Source organism: Mus musculus, chromosome 14, assembly GCF_000001635.26.
Source record: "Mus musculus strain C57BL/6J chromosome 14, GRCm38.p6 C57BL/6J".
NCBI classification, from domain to species: Eukaryota; Metazoa; Chordata; class Mammalia; order Rodentia; family Muridae; genus Mus; species Mus musculus.
Window position 1 is genome coordinate 53,193,772 of NC_000080.6, and position 17,820 is coordinate 53,211,591.

The 17,820-nt window shown below is 42.9% G+C and overlaps 3 gene segments (V, D, J or C) and 1 further gene; all 4 read left to right on the forward strand.

Annotated features, from left to right (window-relative positions):
• Positions 1-17,820, forward strand: part of Tcra (T cell receptor alpha chain) — a 1,796,232-nt gene that overhangs the window by 765,805 nt on the left and 1,012,607 nt on the right.
• On the forward strand, positions 4,754-5,247 carry Trav3n-2 (T cell receptor alpha variable 3N-2). The segment is given in 2 exon segments: positions 4,754-4,805; positions 4,966-5,247. Coding segments are annotated over 2 exon segments (334 nt in total).
• Positions 9,351-9,773, forward strand: Trav9n-2 (T cell receptor alpha variable 9N-2). The segment is given in 2 exon segments: positions 9,351-9,396; positions 9,490-9,773. Coding segments are annotated over 2 exon segments (330 nt in total).
• Positions 17,135-17,636, forward strand: Trav4n-3 (T cell receptor alpha variable 4N-3). The segment is given in 2 exon segments: positions 17,135-17,186; positions 17,358-17,636. Coding segments are annotated over 2 exon segments (331 nt in total).

Genomic DNA, 17,820 nt, shown 5'->3' on the forward strand with positions numbered 1-17,820 from the left:
GGAAACACTTGCACTGAATGCGTCAACGGCATGGGTTTCAGGAACACAGACATAATTCCCCAAGGTAGCTCTTCAGTTCTCACTAGCGGGAGCATTCCCAGCCACAGGAACATCCACGTCCTCATCGTTCTGCTTGCCCTGAACTGCTCTGGTCAGCTGTTCTGGGACCCACAGCGGTTGTCTGTGATCCTGGGGAAACACACAAACAGACCCTCTCTCCCAAAACAACACTGGGTCAGGGCCCTTCCAACAACCAGTCAAGACATACACTTGGATGGATAATTAGTTTGAGCTGCTACAAATCTCCCTTGTCCCAGCAGCATGTCTTGATCCCAGGCTGGCTGGCCGTTGCCAGCATTGATCTCTGCTTGCTCAGCAGCAGACTCAATGAAAAATGCCTTCCAGGCTAAATATTGGCCTGGTGACAAGCAGGCACGAGCCAGATTCTGCCAATCGCTTGGAGTCATGCAGTAGTGGTGCAGGTTCTCTAATTGCGCTCTTACAAAAGCAGCGCTGACACCATAAGTACGAACCCCCTTCTGCTAATCTTTGATCTTCCAATCAAGTGGCTCGTGATATGACCTCCCTGTGCATCCTGAAATACAGGAAAGCACTGGGCTCTCAGTTCCCTCCAGGTTTCTGAATGCAGACTATGCCCCGATGCTTTGTCAGGGACATATGAAAGTGGCCACGGCAGCCCTGGCCCCGAAGGTTCTACCTTCATTTTCACTTTCTCTAGACTGTCAGCTATGCTCTCCAGATCGTCCTCAGACATATCCCCATCACTAGAACTTCCTTCTGCCTCTGACTTTTGGGATTGCTCCTCTATCACCTGATTCAGTGCCTCATTGCCCTTTTGGAGTTCTGCTCCACATCTTTCCTTATCCTCGATACAATTCCGTATTAGCTTCCACACTGGCAGCACCCCTTTGGCAAGAACTCCCTGTTCTGCAAACTTCAAGTCCTTCCCTAATTTCTCCCAACTGGGCCCTGTAAAATGTCCTGATACAGGGAACCAAGGAGTGACCTGATCCACTGCTTTTAAAAAGTTCTCCAGGGTCTCCTTTTTCAGCCCCATTCCTTTCACTTTCAGCAAGTCCTTAAGGGCTTGGCACACTGTTTGACCTGAGGCTGAATTTCCCATGGTGCTTGGTGCAACTTGTCCCAAAACCGGGAACCTTAACTTGTCCCAAAACCGGGAACCTTATTGTCTTAATCCGAGAACTTAAATTGTCCTATTTACCTGGGAAACTTACCAGCTAGCTGCCCTGACTGCAATGAGTTCTGAACGTCCCCGTACGGGCCACCATTTGTTGCCTCTGATTCTGACCAGCAGAAAGGAACGACAACACTATGTTCTTCTCAAAGCCGTTTATTCAGGAACCTTTCAACATACATGCAGGAATCTCTCTCTAGGAATAGTCTTGTGTGTATCTGTCTCTGCCCCCAATCGCAATCCCTTATATAACCCCTCAACCATGCCCCATCAGCCCAGTCCACATAACAGCAGTCCATTGGCCAGAATCATCACTCGTCATATTGTCTGATCTTGCATCATGGTGCACCTGTGCAGGTCTCATGATAGTCGTGGCTTATTTTCAGGTGTATGAGGAAGTCAGGTGCAAGTCATAAGACTTGGCTGCAGTCCTGGGTGCCATCTTGGGACTTCTGCCACACCTGCTCCTCACACATTTACATTCAACTTATAGGACATAATTATTCTTGTTGGTTGTCAGAACATATCTATAGAACCCTATCTGGTCAGTGTACCCTGAATCTGGATATGACCTTCTACCTTGCTTTCATTGCCTTCCCAGATATAACCTATACCACATGCCAGGAAGTTGTGTTTAAATTGATCTGTCCTGAGAACATTCTGGAAAAGGGCTGCTCTGTTAATATTTAGTCTGTGCTTACTGGTGCTTTTGTACATGTTTTTCTGAACTCAAAAACAACATTCCTTTCATCCTTGCTTTCTTTGCTATATTCATGTATGAACATGTATTGAAGCTGTAATGATGTTATATACAATATTAGCCTGGAGTCCTCTACAACTTTTCAGGTCTTCAAAGCATAGGATCCAGCACAGGTTGACAGAAGTTCACAGAGCTAAGCCTTGTTGCATAAGCGGGATTGTTTTTCTTTGAGGGTGAAATGTGTATCTATATTCTGACCCTTTTTGAACTACAGAAATATCCTGAGTTGTAGAAACAAGATATTGATGCAGAAGCCTCTATAGGTAGCATGACAGAGTGTTCCTTCTGTCTTCCACCCTCCCAACACAATGTATTCCCATTACCAGTAAGACATGTGACAGAACACAGATGTCTGTGAGAAGCCATGAGAGCAGTCAGTAGAATGTATTGCCAAATGGACTTGAGAAGACTCTATGGACTTCATTTTGTGGGAGACACTACAACTGTAGAGTATGCCAACTAGACTTTATGGAATACATGGTAAGCAGATTTAGTTCATTGTCTGGGGTGGATTTCCATGTGTTTTCTTATTTAGTACTTAGTAGACATGCCAATGTTGTTTAATCTCCTCTTCTTGAACAACATAGCAGCATTGAATGCTGACCAGTGCAACAACAAGCGTCTCTGTCCAACACTGACATTGTCCAGATGCATACCACTTACAAATGTTAAATCAAGATGCAGTAAAAACGTTTAAGCAGCTACACATTACAACCAACTAGATGAAAGCAGCAGTTAACAATCCACCAACTAAAAACACCCAGTGTCAGATAGGTTTAGCATAGAGTTCTACCAGACTTCAAAGAACTAATACCAATACTTCTCAAATTGTTTCAAAAAAGAAAGGGCCATTTCCAAATTCTTTTCATGATGTCAGAATTACTGATATTAAAACTAGTCAAATATCCAACAAAAAGAAAGTATTGTAGACTAATTTTCATTATGCACATACATAAAAAATTCTTAATAAAGCACTTGCAAACTAAATTCAAGAACACTTCAAAGAGATCAAATTGACTGTGATGTAACCAGCTTTAGCATAAAAAGGTGACTAGATCCTTATCTTTCTCTCTGAACAATGCTCAGGTCCAAGTATATGAAAGACATCAGCATAAGACCTGCCATTGGAGAAAAACATGGGGAATTTGTTTCAATTTAAAGTCACAAGAAAGGCCTCCCTAAGCATGACACTAAGAACAACTATTGGCAAATAGGATGAAACTACGAAAGTAAATGACAATAAATGATGATGCGGAGACAGGGGATTCTTGTTCACTGTTGCTGTAAACTAGTGCAGCCACATTGGGAACTAATGTGGGGGTTACTCAGCAAAGCCAAAGTAGGTCAAGCATCTGACCCAGCTATGCCACTCCTGGACACATTCCCAAAGGGCACCCTATCCCATTAGAGAGAGACTTGCTCATGCGTGTTCATTGCCTCAGTTGTCACAAGTTCTAGAAAATGGAGACAGCCTAAATGTCTGCCAGTGACTGAATGGATAAATGGCTGTGACTACATGTCCAAGATATACACAGTCAAGCCATCCAAAATTGCTGGATGGATGTGGGAAGGATTCATGAAGTCCCACCCCTAAATGAGAAGCAATTGACAGTTTTTGGCTGCTGGAGAAGGAGAGTCAGTTTTCTTTAGATATGTAACCACTGAGGTCTAACTATGACCCAGTAGATGGTCTCACATCTATCCTAACACAGAGAGCACTGAGTAGACTCAGTAGTTATAAACAAACTAACAAGCAAAGAATATGAGATTTGTGGGCATGGGTTATGAGAAGGGCAGGGGAGAATTTAGAGTTGAGGGAATAAGGTTTGAGTTTGATTACGAATGGGGTATTGGTGATGTAATGGTAAGCACAGCTACCTTCCAAACATGAGTGCCTACTGCAGTCACCAAGGTTTAACCATAGGGATCTCTCTGTCTCTGTCTCTGTCTGTCTCCGTCTCTCTGTCTCTCTGTCTCTCTGTCTCTCTGTCTCTCTGTCTCTCTCTCTCTCTCTCTCTCTCTGTGTGTGTGTGTGTGTGTGTGTGTGTGTGTGTGTGTGTATGCTCAGATGCTCAGAGACCAGTTTCTCCAAAGCAGGACAGCTACTCTAAGTGATTCCCCTTTTTATGTACTGGGCTTTTTATTGATCCATATATGTTTTAAAACCTATTCATCTGGCAGGTTCTCATTGGCTGAAGAAGGTTTCCAATTTATACATGTTGGGGTTGCCTAATGTTAAAATCAGGCATTGACTCTTGAGAATGGTTGGATTCTGGGTATGTAGAAGAATAATAAATTATGTTACTGGAGGACCGATCTCAGTGTTTTCTAATTCTGCTCAGTAATACGTGCCCTGTAGGATGGATGAGGCTGTCAGGAATATCTCAGAAATATTTATTCTAAGATTGCATCAAACATATGAAACTGTGAGCTATATCCGTAGGTAACATTCAATTAGTTCTCAGGTATGCATTCTTCATTCTTAAAGGCAAGTATTGACTAAAAGAGGAAGATAAATACATTTTAAAAATATAAAAGTGTAATAGAGGATTGGAACAGATTATTTACCAGATAGGATAGGTCCACAAGGTGTCAGAGCATCTCTGCTCCTGCAGACTCACAAAGTGACTTTTTGGTGACCCACTGTTAAGAGCAGCCTGCAGTCAGCAGCCTTCTGTGAAAATCGTTAAAGACTCTTCAGTGCTGAGGAGGACAGAGGAGGTGAGCTGATAGCAGAGGCATCCTGCCTGGCTGAAGACCAGTCCTGAGGGAGAACAATGAAGACACTGGCTGGGTGTTTGTTCCTATGCTTGTGGCTTCAGTTGGAATGTGAGTGAAAGACTTTGGGAAACAAATCATTTGCCAGTGTCCATTGTCAGTCTATGGAGCAGACTGGCCACCTCCATTTTGCCTGATATAACTGTAGGAAGGAAAACAGTGTCTGGAGAATGGTTGCTAGATTGACCTCCTGTTGTTTCCTTTTGCACAGGTGTGAGCAGAGGAAAGCAGGTGGAGCATCGCCCTCCTCACTTCAGTGTCCAGGAGGGAGACAGTGCCATTATCATCTGCATCTACCATTCTTACTTCTCCTACAAGCAATAGCCTAGGGCCGGTCTCCAGTTCCTTATGGAGGTTTTGGTTTTTTGAAATGGGTATGGAAAAGAAGAAAAAGTACTCACTGTCCTACTGAATATGAAAGACAAATCTCTCTATCTGAACATCACAGCAGCTCATCCTGGACACTCAGCCATGTACTTCTGTGCAGCAAGTGCACAGTGTCCTTCAGGCACATCCTGCTTGCACACTGACCTGAAAACAGGCCTGGAAACAAATATATTTTCCCCTGTTGAGACCAAGAGTTTCCTGTATTTTATGCTTAGTATATGGATGTTCTAAAACATCTTGAAATCCTGTTTCTAAAACATACAACGAGTGCTTGAGCATCTTAAATGAGGTCTCCTTGAGAATGACTAATTAGATGTCAAGACTCTAGAGTTGACTGCCAGATACTTTTTAGATTGTCCCCACTCCACAGACATCTCAGTGTAACTGGTAGGACACACTCATAATGGAAAGATTCTTAACTTTTAATAATGGTACTTAGAATGTTCATTAGGTTGTTAATGCATGGGGTAGGAAAATCATTAAAATATAAACCAACATTTTCCTTATATTGTTACTAAAATTAGTTCAGTTTTGACTTCCATGTGTTCCCTGGCCTAAGCATTTCATAACTGACAACCATAAAACCAATTTTTACGAGTTTTAGAAGATTTCTGATTGATTCTTTGTGAATTTCACATGATGCACCATAATCCTACTCATCTCCAGTCCCTTCATATCTGCCCTCTGCCCTCGAAAGCCCCGCCAAAACAAATACCACAAAATCTCTATGTAGAAGCTTCCATGTGTCAAGACGTGTCACACAGTCTACCCTTCTGCCAAACAGCTTTACTTACAAGTGTTCATTACAATGAGCCACTGGTCTGGTTAGAGGCCTCTGGTTTCTCCTACACTATCAATCCTGGATCCTCACCTGGACTTCTCTTGGATATACTATTGTTGTCCTGTCTCATGGAGAGCTTGTAGCTTTGGTTCTGCAGGGCCTGCCCCTTCATGTTCTGACTCCTGCTACAAAATGAAGTTTGAAATACACAAAAGCACAAGAGACCACAGGGGACAAATGTCAATTTCTATGTAATAGCTAGTATACAAAACTCTATCAGCAGCAGGACTTAATGGAAGGAGATGGGTGACTATTCCTAGATGTGGAGTTTATTTTTGTGGTGAGGAACTTTGATAAAATCTATTAGATGATGCCGAGATAGTTCTTTGAGTAAAACAATAATCTTCAAATTCCCTTTGGATGGTTGAATTGTATCTGAATGGTATTTCAATAGAACATTTACAATACAGATCTCTAACAAGTTGAAAAACCTAAATTCTGAGAGTAAGTATCCGTGAAGTGAAAACAAAGCTTTTCCTTCCAAGCCAGTTAAGACTCTGCCCATTCTGTTTCTGTATCTGAGCTGAAACACTCACTGCCTCCTGCCTAGAACTGTCACAGCCTGTTCACTAGACCAAAGCTTCCATTCTTGCTGGAAGACTGTCTGTAGATAGCAGTATTTTACATACTGTCCTAGTTTTCCTTCTATGGCTGTAAAAAAAAAAAATCTGACCAAAACCAACTTGGAGAGCAAAGAGTTTATTTGACTCACAGGTTACGGTCCATCATCAAGGGAAGTCAAGGAAGAACCCAGAGTCAGGATCTGAAACAGAACCATGGAGGGGCACCGCTAACTGACTTGGTCCTCGTGTTTCAGGAGACTTATTTTTAAACAACACAGAACTACCAGACCAGGAGTCACACTGCCACAGTTGGCTTGGCATTCTCACATTGATCACCAGGAAAATGCTCCATACATTTCCCTACATGCCAATTGATATGTGTTTTGTTTTTTATTATCAGTTAAGGTTCCCTTTTTCCAGATTACTCTTGCTTGTGTCAAGTTGAGAAAAGCCAAAACAAGTTGACATATTTTCTTCTTGACACATAAACCATCACTAACTGTCTTATTCAGGGTTTCTATTCCTACACAAACATCATGACCAAGAAACAAGTTGGGGAGGAAAGGGTTTATTCAGCTTACACTTCCATACTGCTGTTCATCACCAAGGAAGTCAGGACTGTAACTCAAGCAGGGCAGGAAGCAGGAGCTGATGCAGAGGTCATGGAGGGATGTTCTTTACTGGCTTGCTCAGCCTGCTCTCTTGTAGAACCAAGATTACCAACTCAGAGATGGTCCCACCCACAAGGGGCCTTTCCCCCTTGATCACTAATTGAGAAAATGCCTTACAGTTGGAGCTCATGGAGGCATTTCCTCAACTGAAGATCCTTTTTCTGTGATAACTCCAGCTGTGTCAAGTTGACACAAAACTAGCCAGTACAATTGACCCCTTGTCAACTTGACACACAAACACATCACTAGTAAGCCTCATCCCTTAATTCCCAAGATCTAAACAACTTTAAAAGTCCCACAGTCTTTACATATTAAAAGTCAATCCCTTTAAAATGTCCAATATCTTTTAAAATCCAAAGTCTTTTTACAATTAAAAGTCTCTTAACTATGGGCTCCACTAAAATAGTTTCTTCGGTCAAGAGGGAAAATATCAGGGCACAGTCACAATCAAAAACAAAAATCAATCTCTAACCATCCAATGTCTGGGATCCAACTCACGATCTTCTGGGCTCCTCCAAGGGCTTGGGTCACTTCTCCAGCCATGCCCTTTGTAGCACACACGTCGTCCTCTAGGCTTCAGATGGCTGTACTCCACTGCTGCTGCTCTTGGTGGTCATCTCATGGTACTGGCATCTCCAAAACACTGCATGACCCCTCCAGTCCTGGCCATCAATTGCAACTGAGGCTGCACCTTCACCAATGGCCTCCCATGGCCTCTCACAGTGCCGAGCCTCAGCTGCTCTGAGTGACCCCTTCATGCCTTCAAAACCAGTACCACCTGGGTGACCCTTACACATTGCCAAGTCCCGCTGCAGCAGGAGTACAACCTTGGCTATCTCTGGAACACAGCCTCTTTGTGCTTTCAGAAAACACTTCCCAGAAGATGTCACCTCAACGATGCTGGTCTCTTCTTTATCACCGCTAATTTCTTAGCTCCAGCTAACCAGCATCAATAGTCCCAGTACTGCAAAGGTTTTGCTTTAGTAGTTCTGGTATCTTGTTAATCACAGCTGATTCTTCAGCCCCAGCTAACCAGAACCACAGAATTGTCGCAATCGAAATAGCAATGGACCTGAAAAGTCTTTAATTGTCCCTCTGAAATTTCACAAGCCAGACCTCCATCTTCTACACTGTTCTCAACATTATCTTCCAAGCTCCTACACAACATCTGACAGAGCTCTTAACAACAAATGGATCTTCAAGCCCAAAGTTCCAAAGTCCTTGCACAGTCCTCCCTAAAACACAGTCAGGTTGTCACAGGAATACCCCACTCTGCTGGTACCAATTTGTCTTAGTCAGGGTTTCTATTCCTGCACAAAACATCATGACCAAGAAACAAGTTTGGGAGGAAAGGGTTTATTCAGCTTACACTTCCATACTGCTGCTCATCACCAAGGAAGTCAGGACTGTAACTCCAGCAGGGCAGGAAGCAGGAGCTGATGCAGAGGCCATGGAGGGATGTTCTTTACTGGCTTGCTTCCCCTGGCTTGCTCAGCCTGCTCTCTTGTAAAACCAAAGACTACCAGCCCAGAGATATTCCCACCAACAAGGGGCCTTTCCCCCTTGATCACTAATTGAGAAAATGCCTTACAGTTGGAGCTCCTGGAGGCATTTTCTCAACTGAAGCTCCTTTTTCTGTGATAACTCCAGCTGTGTCAAGTTGACACAAAACTAGCCAGTACAACTACTAAAATCCTAACCTTTTGTGTCTTATTTGTCCCAAGATGTAATGGCAGCACTACAATCTGCTTTGTCAAAGTTTTCCATGTCTCTGAAATGGAAACACAGCAGGAGGCAAACTGTGGACCCTCAAGACATTTGTTTCCTCATGTGGCCTCCAGAGGGCGCTGCTGCACTCACTAGTGTTCCCTCCTCCTTTGAAGATCTCCACCTGCTCATATCTCATCCTTCTTGCAGCTGGCTGAGTATTTAGCAAAGGCAAGTGACAAGAATCAGATATTCAAAACCTTCCAGGCTCGTGTTTGCAGCGTCAGTTTTTATGTATACGGGAGACTTCTCCAGCAGACTCTTCCCTACACCTGCTTTCAAGCTCTTGCTTTCCTCAGCCGCTTTCCTGCCTGTCCTGTTCCAGAATTCCTCCACAACAGAGCTGCAGCCTTCCCAAGGCTCAGCCATGCTCCTGGCGCTCCTCCCAGTGCTGGGGATACACTTTGTCCTGAGTGAGTACAGCTTTCTTGTGGTCTCTGTATCCCCGGATCCTGACTGTCCTCAGTGAAGTCTGCACTACAGTTCCTGACCTAATATTCTTGCAGGAGATGCCCAAGCTCAGTCAGTGACGCAGCCCGATGCTCGCGTCACTGTCTCTGAAGGAGCCTCTCTGCAGCTGAGATGCAAGTATTCCTCCTCTGGGACACCTTATCTGTTCTGGTATGTCCAGTACCCGCGGCAGGGGCTGCAGCTGCTCCTCAAGTACTATTCCGGAGACCCAGTGGTTCAAGGAGTGAATGGCTTTGAGGCTGAGTTCAGCAAGAGTAACTCTTCCTTCCACCTGCGGAAAGCCTCTGTGCACTGGAGCGACTCGGCTGTGTACTTCTGTGTTCTGAGCGCACAGTGTGTGGGGCTGCAGGGGGAGCTGAACACAAACACCAATGGCTGTGGGTGCTCAGACTCAAGATCTCTCCTGTGGTCTCTGTGGCATCTCTTTGGACTTGGAGAGCAAAGAAGGAAAGTTTCGCAGTCTCAGCTGTCTTTCTGCAACTCATTTCCAATTAAAACATCCACTGTATCCAATGCTCAATTGTAGTTCTGTGGAATGAGGAGACTGTGATGTTATCCTGAGTGTTATTGCCTGAGTGAACATTGCTTGGGCAGTGACTAGACTAAGTGGCTGACGGGGAAGCTGGACTTTCATTTTGTCACTTTAAGTGTCGCTTACACAGAATGTGAAAGGTGTACTATTCAGCTTCTGTCCTGGAATTTTCCTTCTCTTCTCAACCTTTCATGCTTATTTCCCTATAAATCCTTCTTTTGCTGCTAAATGTAACTGATCAGAATTGGTCATAATATTTAAGTATTGCTATCTTGATAATTTGATACCTTGTTAGTCAATATAGGATTTCATCAGTACCACAAAAGTTTTTAAATCTGTCATAATTATGTAAGTTCTAGCAATCATTAAAAATAAAACAGAAGAATAAGGAATTCAAGCTCATTGGTACTTTTTCCAAAGAGTTCTTCACAGTTGTAAATGTACTATCTTGTTTTTGCTGCCATCTTAAAATCTTCACGTGTCCTTGAGAATCCCCAGTCAGATTCCTTCTGCATCTTTTACAACGACTCATTGCTTTCACTCTGGTGTGGATGATTTTACTACGAGAATATCAATGATAGATTCTTTTTCCTAACATAGTCCTACCCTGCTGAAATACAGGCGAAGTCACAGTGAAAAGTTAGTGCTCACTAACTACAGTGTGGAATTTTAGTTTCTTCTCCACCTGATTGGGAGACTTGTAGAAGAAGATTTTGTGCTCCCATGTATTCAGTAGAGGAGGATGAATACTCAGGATAAGAAGAAAAAGGAATGGAGAATTTTCTAGCTGCTCCTTGACTCAGAAATAGAAGTAGGTAGGCACCATGGACCCATGAGCAACTGAGTATGATTTCCAGCACACATAAAAATCTGGGTGTGGTGGCCGTGCTGGGAGATGAGGACAGGCAGGTCCCTACAGCCTGCCATCCACCTAGCCTAGCCTATCCATGAGCTCTAGGTATCAGTGAGAGAACCTGTCTCCAATAAACAAGGCAGGTAGCTTCAGAAAAATGACATCCAAGATTGACTTATGGCCTCCACATGCATGTGCATATATGTGCACTTAAACACACACAGGCACACCCAAGCTCTTCAGAACATGAGGAAGAACACCCGAGGTTTTTCTCTAGTCTCTACATGTACACGTACACATGGGTTTTTACGTGCCCCACTCAGTTGTACCTGCACACCATGAGCACATACACATGTGCAGATAAATATTTTAACATAGAACACAAACACAAGTTATCTGAAGATTCTAATACTAAGTAATCCATCTTACATATTACTCTGTTACTCTCTCAGTGTGGATTTTCTTTATAATGAGATGAGAAGACACAGAACCTACATCAGCCCAGGAATGTTCACGTATTACTTTCCAGTGCACTCACCTGCTGCAGGAGATAGGGTTTCCCATTCTTGCCTCTGCATGTCTGGCCTGGCTGAGAGCTTCAGGTCCCTGGAGTTCTATGGCAGAGCTTCCTGTGTTTCTCCGTCTGCTCATCTGCATGCAGTTGATGTATCCACATGTTCTTCTGTGCAGCAGCAGCAGCATCCGACACTGTCATTACAGTACAGTGCCTCATATCCAAACATAGCCCACTCTGTTCCACTGTGTCTCATGGTGGCTAGACAAGGAATCGTTAGAGATTAAATATTTGGTTGTTAGTGGGTACAGGCTAATATAGATTTTTATACCATGCTTATTTGAGAAAAGGTATGATTCTAACATACTTTAGTCAGATTACCAAGCTAAGAACCTCGATTAAAAGGTCTTTCTCTGTTTGGTTATACTATGCAACATGTGTCTTCTCTTGCTAGCATGTTCTTTCTTGTGCTTGCTTCAGCAAAACATACTTTCACTTGTGTCTGCTTCACCAAAATGTTCCTTCACAAGTCTGCCTTAGAATTTCACCTGTCTGCTTCAGCGAAACATTCCTTCATGTGTTTACCCCAGCAAAAGACCCTCCAACACAACTAACTGACTTTCCAAAAAACCCTTATATTTCCACTTCAGTGTTCCAAGGATTAAAGTTTTAATTCACTCAGAAGATGGCCCTTTATATACAAATATGATAGCTTTTACATTTGGATACAGTTTTAATATTGTAGTGTTTTGGTTATCTTGATTTCTTCTTTTGTTGTTTTGACAAAGATCTCATTGTTCTCTTTAACACCATAAACTGGAACATCAGCATACAGAACTCTATTTCAGTTCTTATGATGAATCCCATTGCTGAAACTTATGTGTGCATATATTGTTACACATAATATGTATTTCTCAAGCTATCTGAGGATGGGATGTAGAATGAGATGTGTCCATAATACATTACAAGGCAATAGCACAGGCTTCAGCTGCTGCTAATGTGAGAAAGACTCATTTGTTTGTTGTGGTAGAGTTTCATGGGGTTTAGGCTGACATCAAATAAATTCAATACTTGGCTGATAATGATGCTGAGCTTCTGATCTTCCTTCCTTGACCTCCCGGTTGCTGGGATCCCAGGCATACTCCAGCATCCCCAGCTAAGGCTTTTGAGATTGCAAAGAAAATTACAAAGGATCAACATAAATTTGACATTTTATGTCAAACAGAAAATGAGACATGAAATACTCTGTATTTCCTGTTTCTCGGCACATATAAAATATGATTATGGGTTTTAAATAAAACTCCAGGAAGCATCAGCTCCAAAATAACAAGATGAAGGAGAACTTTAGAATGCTGAGCAATGAAATCAACAGAATGGATCAGGATGCTCTGGGCATATGTTTCTTAACTTGGATGTAATGTGCTTTTAGTCTTTTAAAATAATTTATATGTTCATGAGCTTATTCAAATATAAAAACTAATAAGTTATACAGGGTAAATTTTATAATAAGAAAAAGGTGTATAAAAATATACACTATTCTCTTTTGGACAGGGAGAGGGACTGGACAAGATGTAGCTACTACTGTCTCCTGGGTTAGATGGCGAATCTGCCAGGATTCACCACTAGAGAATTTAGATTTAATATGGCTTATAAGATGAGGATTCTAGTTGATGTGTCCAGCAATTGAGTTACCATTGTTTCTGAACTAAGTTTGTATGGTGTTTTCCTTCACGCTCGACTGAGTTCCAGAAAGAAAGGTACAGCGGAAAAGTGTGGGTTTGTCTGATGTGCACCCCAAAAGGACTTGGGAGTTTTGAAGCATGGGACTGACATGGTAGCAGCCCCCACGGGAACTTAGCGAGCTGGGTAGAGAGATTTTGGAGCTCTGAGAGAGTCTCCATGAGAAGAAAACAGGCTGGCCATTGCCTGCCAATGCTCACAGGTGTATTACAGGCAGTAGTGTGGATTCCTTACTTAATATTTCCTGCATACACTCTAAAGCCAGGACATGAGTCAGGTGTAGAATTATAAGTCTTTTAAATTAGGATAGATGTCAGAGTGTTCTATCTTATTGACAAAAATGATGGACTTGGTGTTAGGTCTACCTTGTACTTTATAAATTACAGAATGGTAAAAAAGAAAAAAAGAAGAAAAAATACAACTTTAAAAAAATAATTACTTAATTAAGTTTGCATCCTGACTGTAGTTTCCCCTCCCTCCTCTTCTCCCAGCCATTCCTCCTTCTACCTCCATCCTCACTCTCACCCATTCCTCCTCTCTTTCTCTTCAGGAAAGTGGATACCTCCCAGAGGTGTCAGTCAGCCTTTGGCATATAGAGTTCCAGTAAGGCTAGGCTCATATTCTCCTGTTGAGGCTCAAGAAGGCCTCCCACTTAGGTGAAATAACCCCAAAGGCAGGCAACAGAGCCAGAGATAGCCCCCTGCTCCTGCTGTTAGGAGTACCACTACATGGAGACCAAGCTGCACAACAGTTCCATAAGTGCAGGGGGCCTAGGTAAGTCCCACGAAAGCTCTCTGGTTGGTGGTACAGCCTTTATAAGCCACTATGGATCCAGGTTAGTTGATTCTGTAGGTTTTCTTGTTGTGCCCTTGACCTCTCTGGCCTCCACCATCCTTCCTGCTTTTGACCACCATGGCTTTTACTTTTCCACAGTAGTCCACAAACTCCACCTAATGTTTGTCTGTGGATCTCTGCATCTGTTTCCACTAGTTGCTTCATGAATCCTCTCTGATAATGAGTATGCTAGGCTCCTGTCTGCATAATGTGTCAGGGCAGACTCCCTCTCATGGCATAGCTATCAGGTTGGACCAGTAACTGGCTAGGAAATCCCTCATTTTCTGCTCCATCTTTACCCCTGCACATTTTGTAGGTAGAAAAAAAATTGTAGGTAGAAGGTTTTGTGACTTGGTTGGTACCTCAATCCCTTCATTGGAAGTCTTACCTGGTTACAACAGAAGGCTAATTCAGGCTCCATAACTCTCCTGCTAGGAGTCTTAACTAAGACTGCTTCATAGATTTCTGGGAGATCCCATTGCTCCATATTTCTAGATCATCCCAGACATGTCGCCTCAATTTCAATGGTCTGACCCATGCTCTCCCGTTGTCCTTCCCCAACCTGATCCCTCCTGTTCCCATCCCCACCCTCACTCCCATTCAGTCCCAGCTCCACACCCACCACCCATGTCTATTATATTCCCCCCTCAGTGAGAATCATGTCCCTCCACTGAACCCTCCTTGTTACTTAGCTTTATTGGGTCTGTGGACTGTAGCATGGTTATTCTTTCCTTTATGGCTAACATCCACTTTAAGTGAGTTCATACCATGTTTGTCTTTCTGAGTCTGGATTACCTCCGTGTGAATGATTTTTTTTTCTTGTTCCATTTACTTGCCTGCAAATTTCATGGTGTCATTGTTTTTCAAACTGAGGAAAACTCGATTGTGTACATGGATCACATTTTTTCTGTTGACCTCCTGTCCCGTCACAACTAACCCCTGTCCTTTTTCCCTATTTTTCCTACTAACTTATGCTTATCTTGCCCTTACTTACTCTGGTACTTACTTCTCCCCAGTCGCATGCTGTACCTTTCTGGCCTCTGTGGTTACACCAGGTTATATCTTTCCACCTGAAAATGTGGAGCTAGGAGTCTTGACAATTTCCACTGGAGTTAGTTCAGCGGTGGAACATGTGGCCTTTGTTTTTCTGAGTCTCAGTCAACTCATTCAAAATAATTTCTAGTTGCATCTATCTATCTGCAAAGTTTATGTTGCCATTTTCCTTTACACTGAAAAATTCTCCAGAACTATAAGTGCCACACTTCTGTTAGGCATTTTCCAGTAGAAAGACATTAGGTTGTCTCCATTTCTTAGTTACTGTGAGTGGAACAGTGATGATCACAGGCAAGTATCTGTGGAGCAGGACGTAGAGTTCTTTGGACATACACTGAAGTCGAATAGCTGGATCATATGGTACATCTGTCTTTAGTTTTTTGAAGATTTTCTACACTAATTTCCAGAGCAGCTCCACCAATTTTCATGCCCCCCCCCCAGTGAACAGTTTCCCTCATCACCCATGTCAGCATTTGTTGTCAGTTGTTGTATTTTACATATTCTAACTGGTGTGAGATGAAATCACAAATTACATTTAAATTGCAGTTTCCTAATTGCTAAGGTTGATGAACAATTTTGAGATTTTTGAAGCCATTTCTATTCCTTCTATTGAGAACTCCATCTAGACACTCTTGTGTTCTGACTTCTGCATTTTCTTTACCAGGAAGTGAAGGGTTGGTTTAATGAGGCTTGTGGAGATGGCCTGAAGTCACTTTTGTTGGTTGTGTGGGCTCACTAGGGGGCACTGCAGGATTCCTAGAAACTAGTTTCTTAAGATGCCCTGAGTTGTGAAGAGCTGAGCTGAGACATAAGGACATAAGGCAATCCATTCACAGAGCAAGGAAGAGTGGTAATGGTGCAGAGTTAGACAGACAGATCTTAAGCTCTTGGTCATTTTATATAAACCCACAGCTATCCAGAGCCTGTTCACTGGATCTCATGTGCCTATACATCTCTTTAAAGAGCAATTCTCTGAAGAGATGTAAACAAAACAGAATCGCCCTGAGGATGGACACACAAGAGAAACCATTTTCACTGCTATTTGCATTTTTTAGCTTTTCATCTAGAATTCCAAAAAAATCAAAGTATTAGACATTATTTCAATACCTTTTATATCACATACAATCTATATGTGTATATATACATACATATTCTAAACTAGAAAGAAAAGGAATAACTTCTTTTTTGAAAAGAAAACTGGAAAAATGAGGTATGAAAAACTAGAAGGGAGAGGACCTCAGTGCACCTGAGCAGGCATCCTCAGCCTGATCTGGATCAGCTGTGTTTTCCTGAGGCAAAACATCAGACCAGAAGCCACGAGATAGAAGAGGAATCAGGATTGAAATAGGGCATGTCTTATTTTTCCCATAACTATCAAAACTGTGTATATGGTCATCTTAATTGCAAGAAATTCTTTTTATTCTGTGTAGTAGATCGTATGCTGATTTGTCGAATAGTGTAATTTAAGAGTCCTGCCAGTACTTTTTTTAAATATATGTCTTATATATTGAGCACACAGCAGAAGATGGCCACACAGAATGTCATATTGCTTAGTTTGAACATGTTTTGTCTTACTGGCCCTTTGTCTGTATTTTATAGTTATTTGTCTTGTGTGTGTGTTTCTTCCTTGTTAATTTTCATTTATTTCTGTTTTGGGGTCTGTTCACCTGTTTGTTTTCTAAAGAGAGAAAAAGAAAGGGCTGAACTTGAGTGGGTGAGGATATAGGAAAGATGTTGGACGTGATGGAGAACGGGAGACAAAGGTCAGAATATAGTGTATGAAAAAAACTTAGGACAAAAAGGGTCAGTCTTGCTAGGATTCTGCAAGGCTCTGCTTTACCCACTGGAGCCATTAGTTTTCACACTGGCATTCTTCATTAATGTATTCCCCTTCCTCACCCACTTCCTCCAAACTCTGTATATTACATGTTACATTAGAAACACAGTGTCCTGGGCTCTACATCAATGTCCTCCACAGCCCTGGAGCAATTACAGTGCAGAGTCATGACGCAGAGGTGGGTGGAGTTTCGAGTTCAGCTGAATGAGGAAACTTGGTGATTCAGACAGAACCTGTAGTCTGTAAGCACAAGTGTGTCTGGGCACAAGACACCCTTCAGGGCTGGAGAGAAGACAACCAGCGATTGGACAGGGGTCATGGAGAGGAACCTGGGAGCTGTGCTGGGGATTCTGTGGGTGCAGATTTGCTGTGAGTTGTGCTAAGTTCCTATTAGAGATTCTCCAGAAATGTTGGTGGTGGAGGGGGAGATGTTGATGAAAATCTCCTGTGCACTCTTCCTCATGGGTGTCTCCTGGGGTAGTTGATGGTGTGAGTGAAAATCTCTCTTTGATTTTGGTTTGCTTTTCTGTTTTCAAGCAGGGGTGAGCGGAGATAAGGTGAAGCAAAGTCCCTCAGCGCTGAGTCTCCAAGAGGGAACCAATTCTGCTCTGAGATGCAATTTTTCTATCGCTGCGACAACTGTGCAGTGGTTCCTACAGAATCCCAGGGGCAGCCTCATGAATCTTTTTTACCTGGTGCCAGGAACAAAGGAGAATGGGAGGTTAAAGTCAGCATTTGATTCTAAGGAGAGCTACAGCACCCTGCACATTAGGGATGCCCAGCTGGAGGACTCAGGCACTTACTTCTGTGCTGCTGAGGCACAGTGCTCCCAGCAAGGCTGGAGCCTGGCCCCAAACTGCAGCTGAGTGTGCAGCTATAACCCCTGGCACAGGCAGACTCTGCAGGAGGCTTTGCACAGCTGTGGCCTTATCAGATCGCCACCAGTTACAGAGAAGATGTGAGGAAACATAAGCTCGGTGCAGAAGTTCACACTTACATTCAG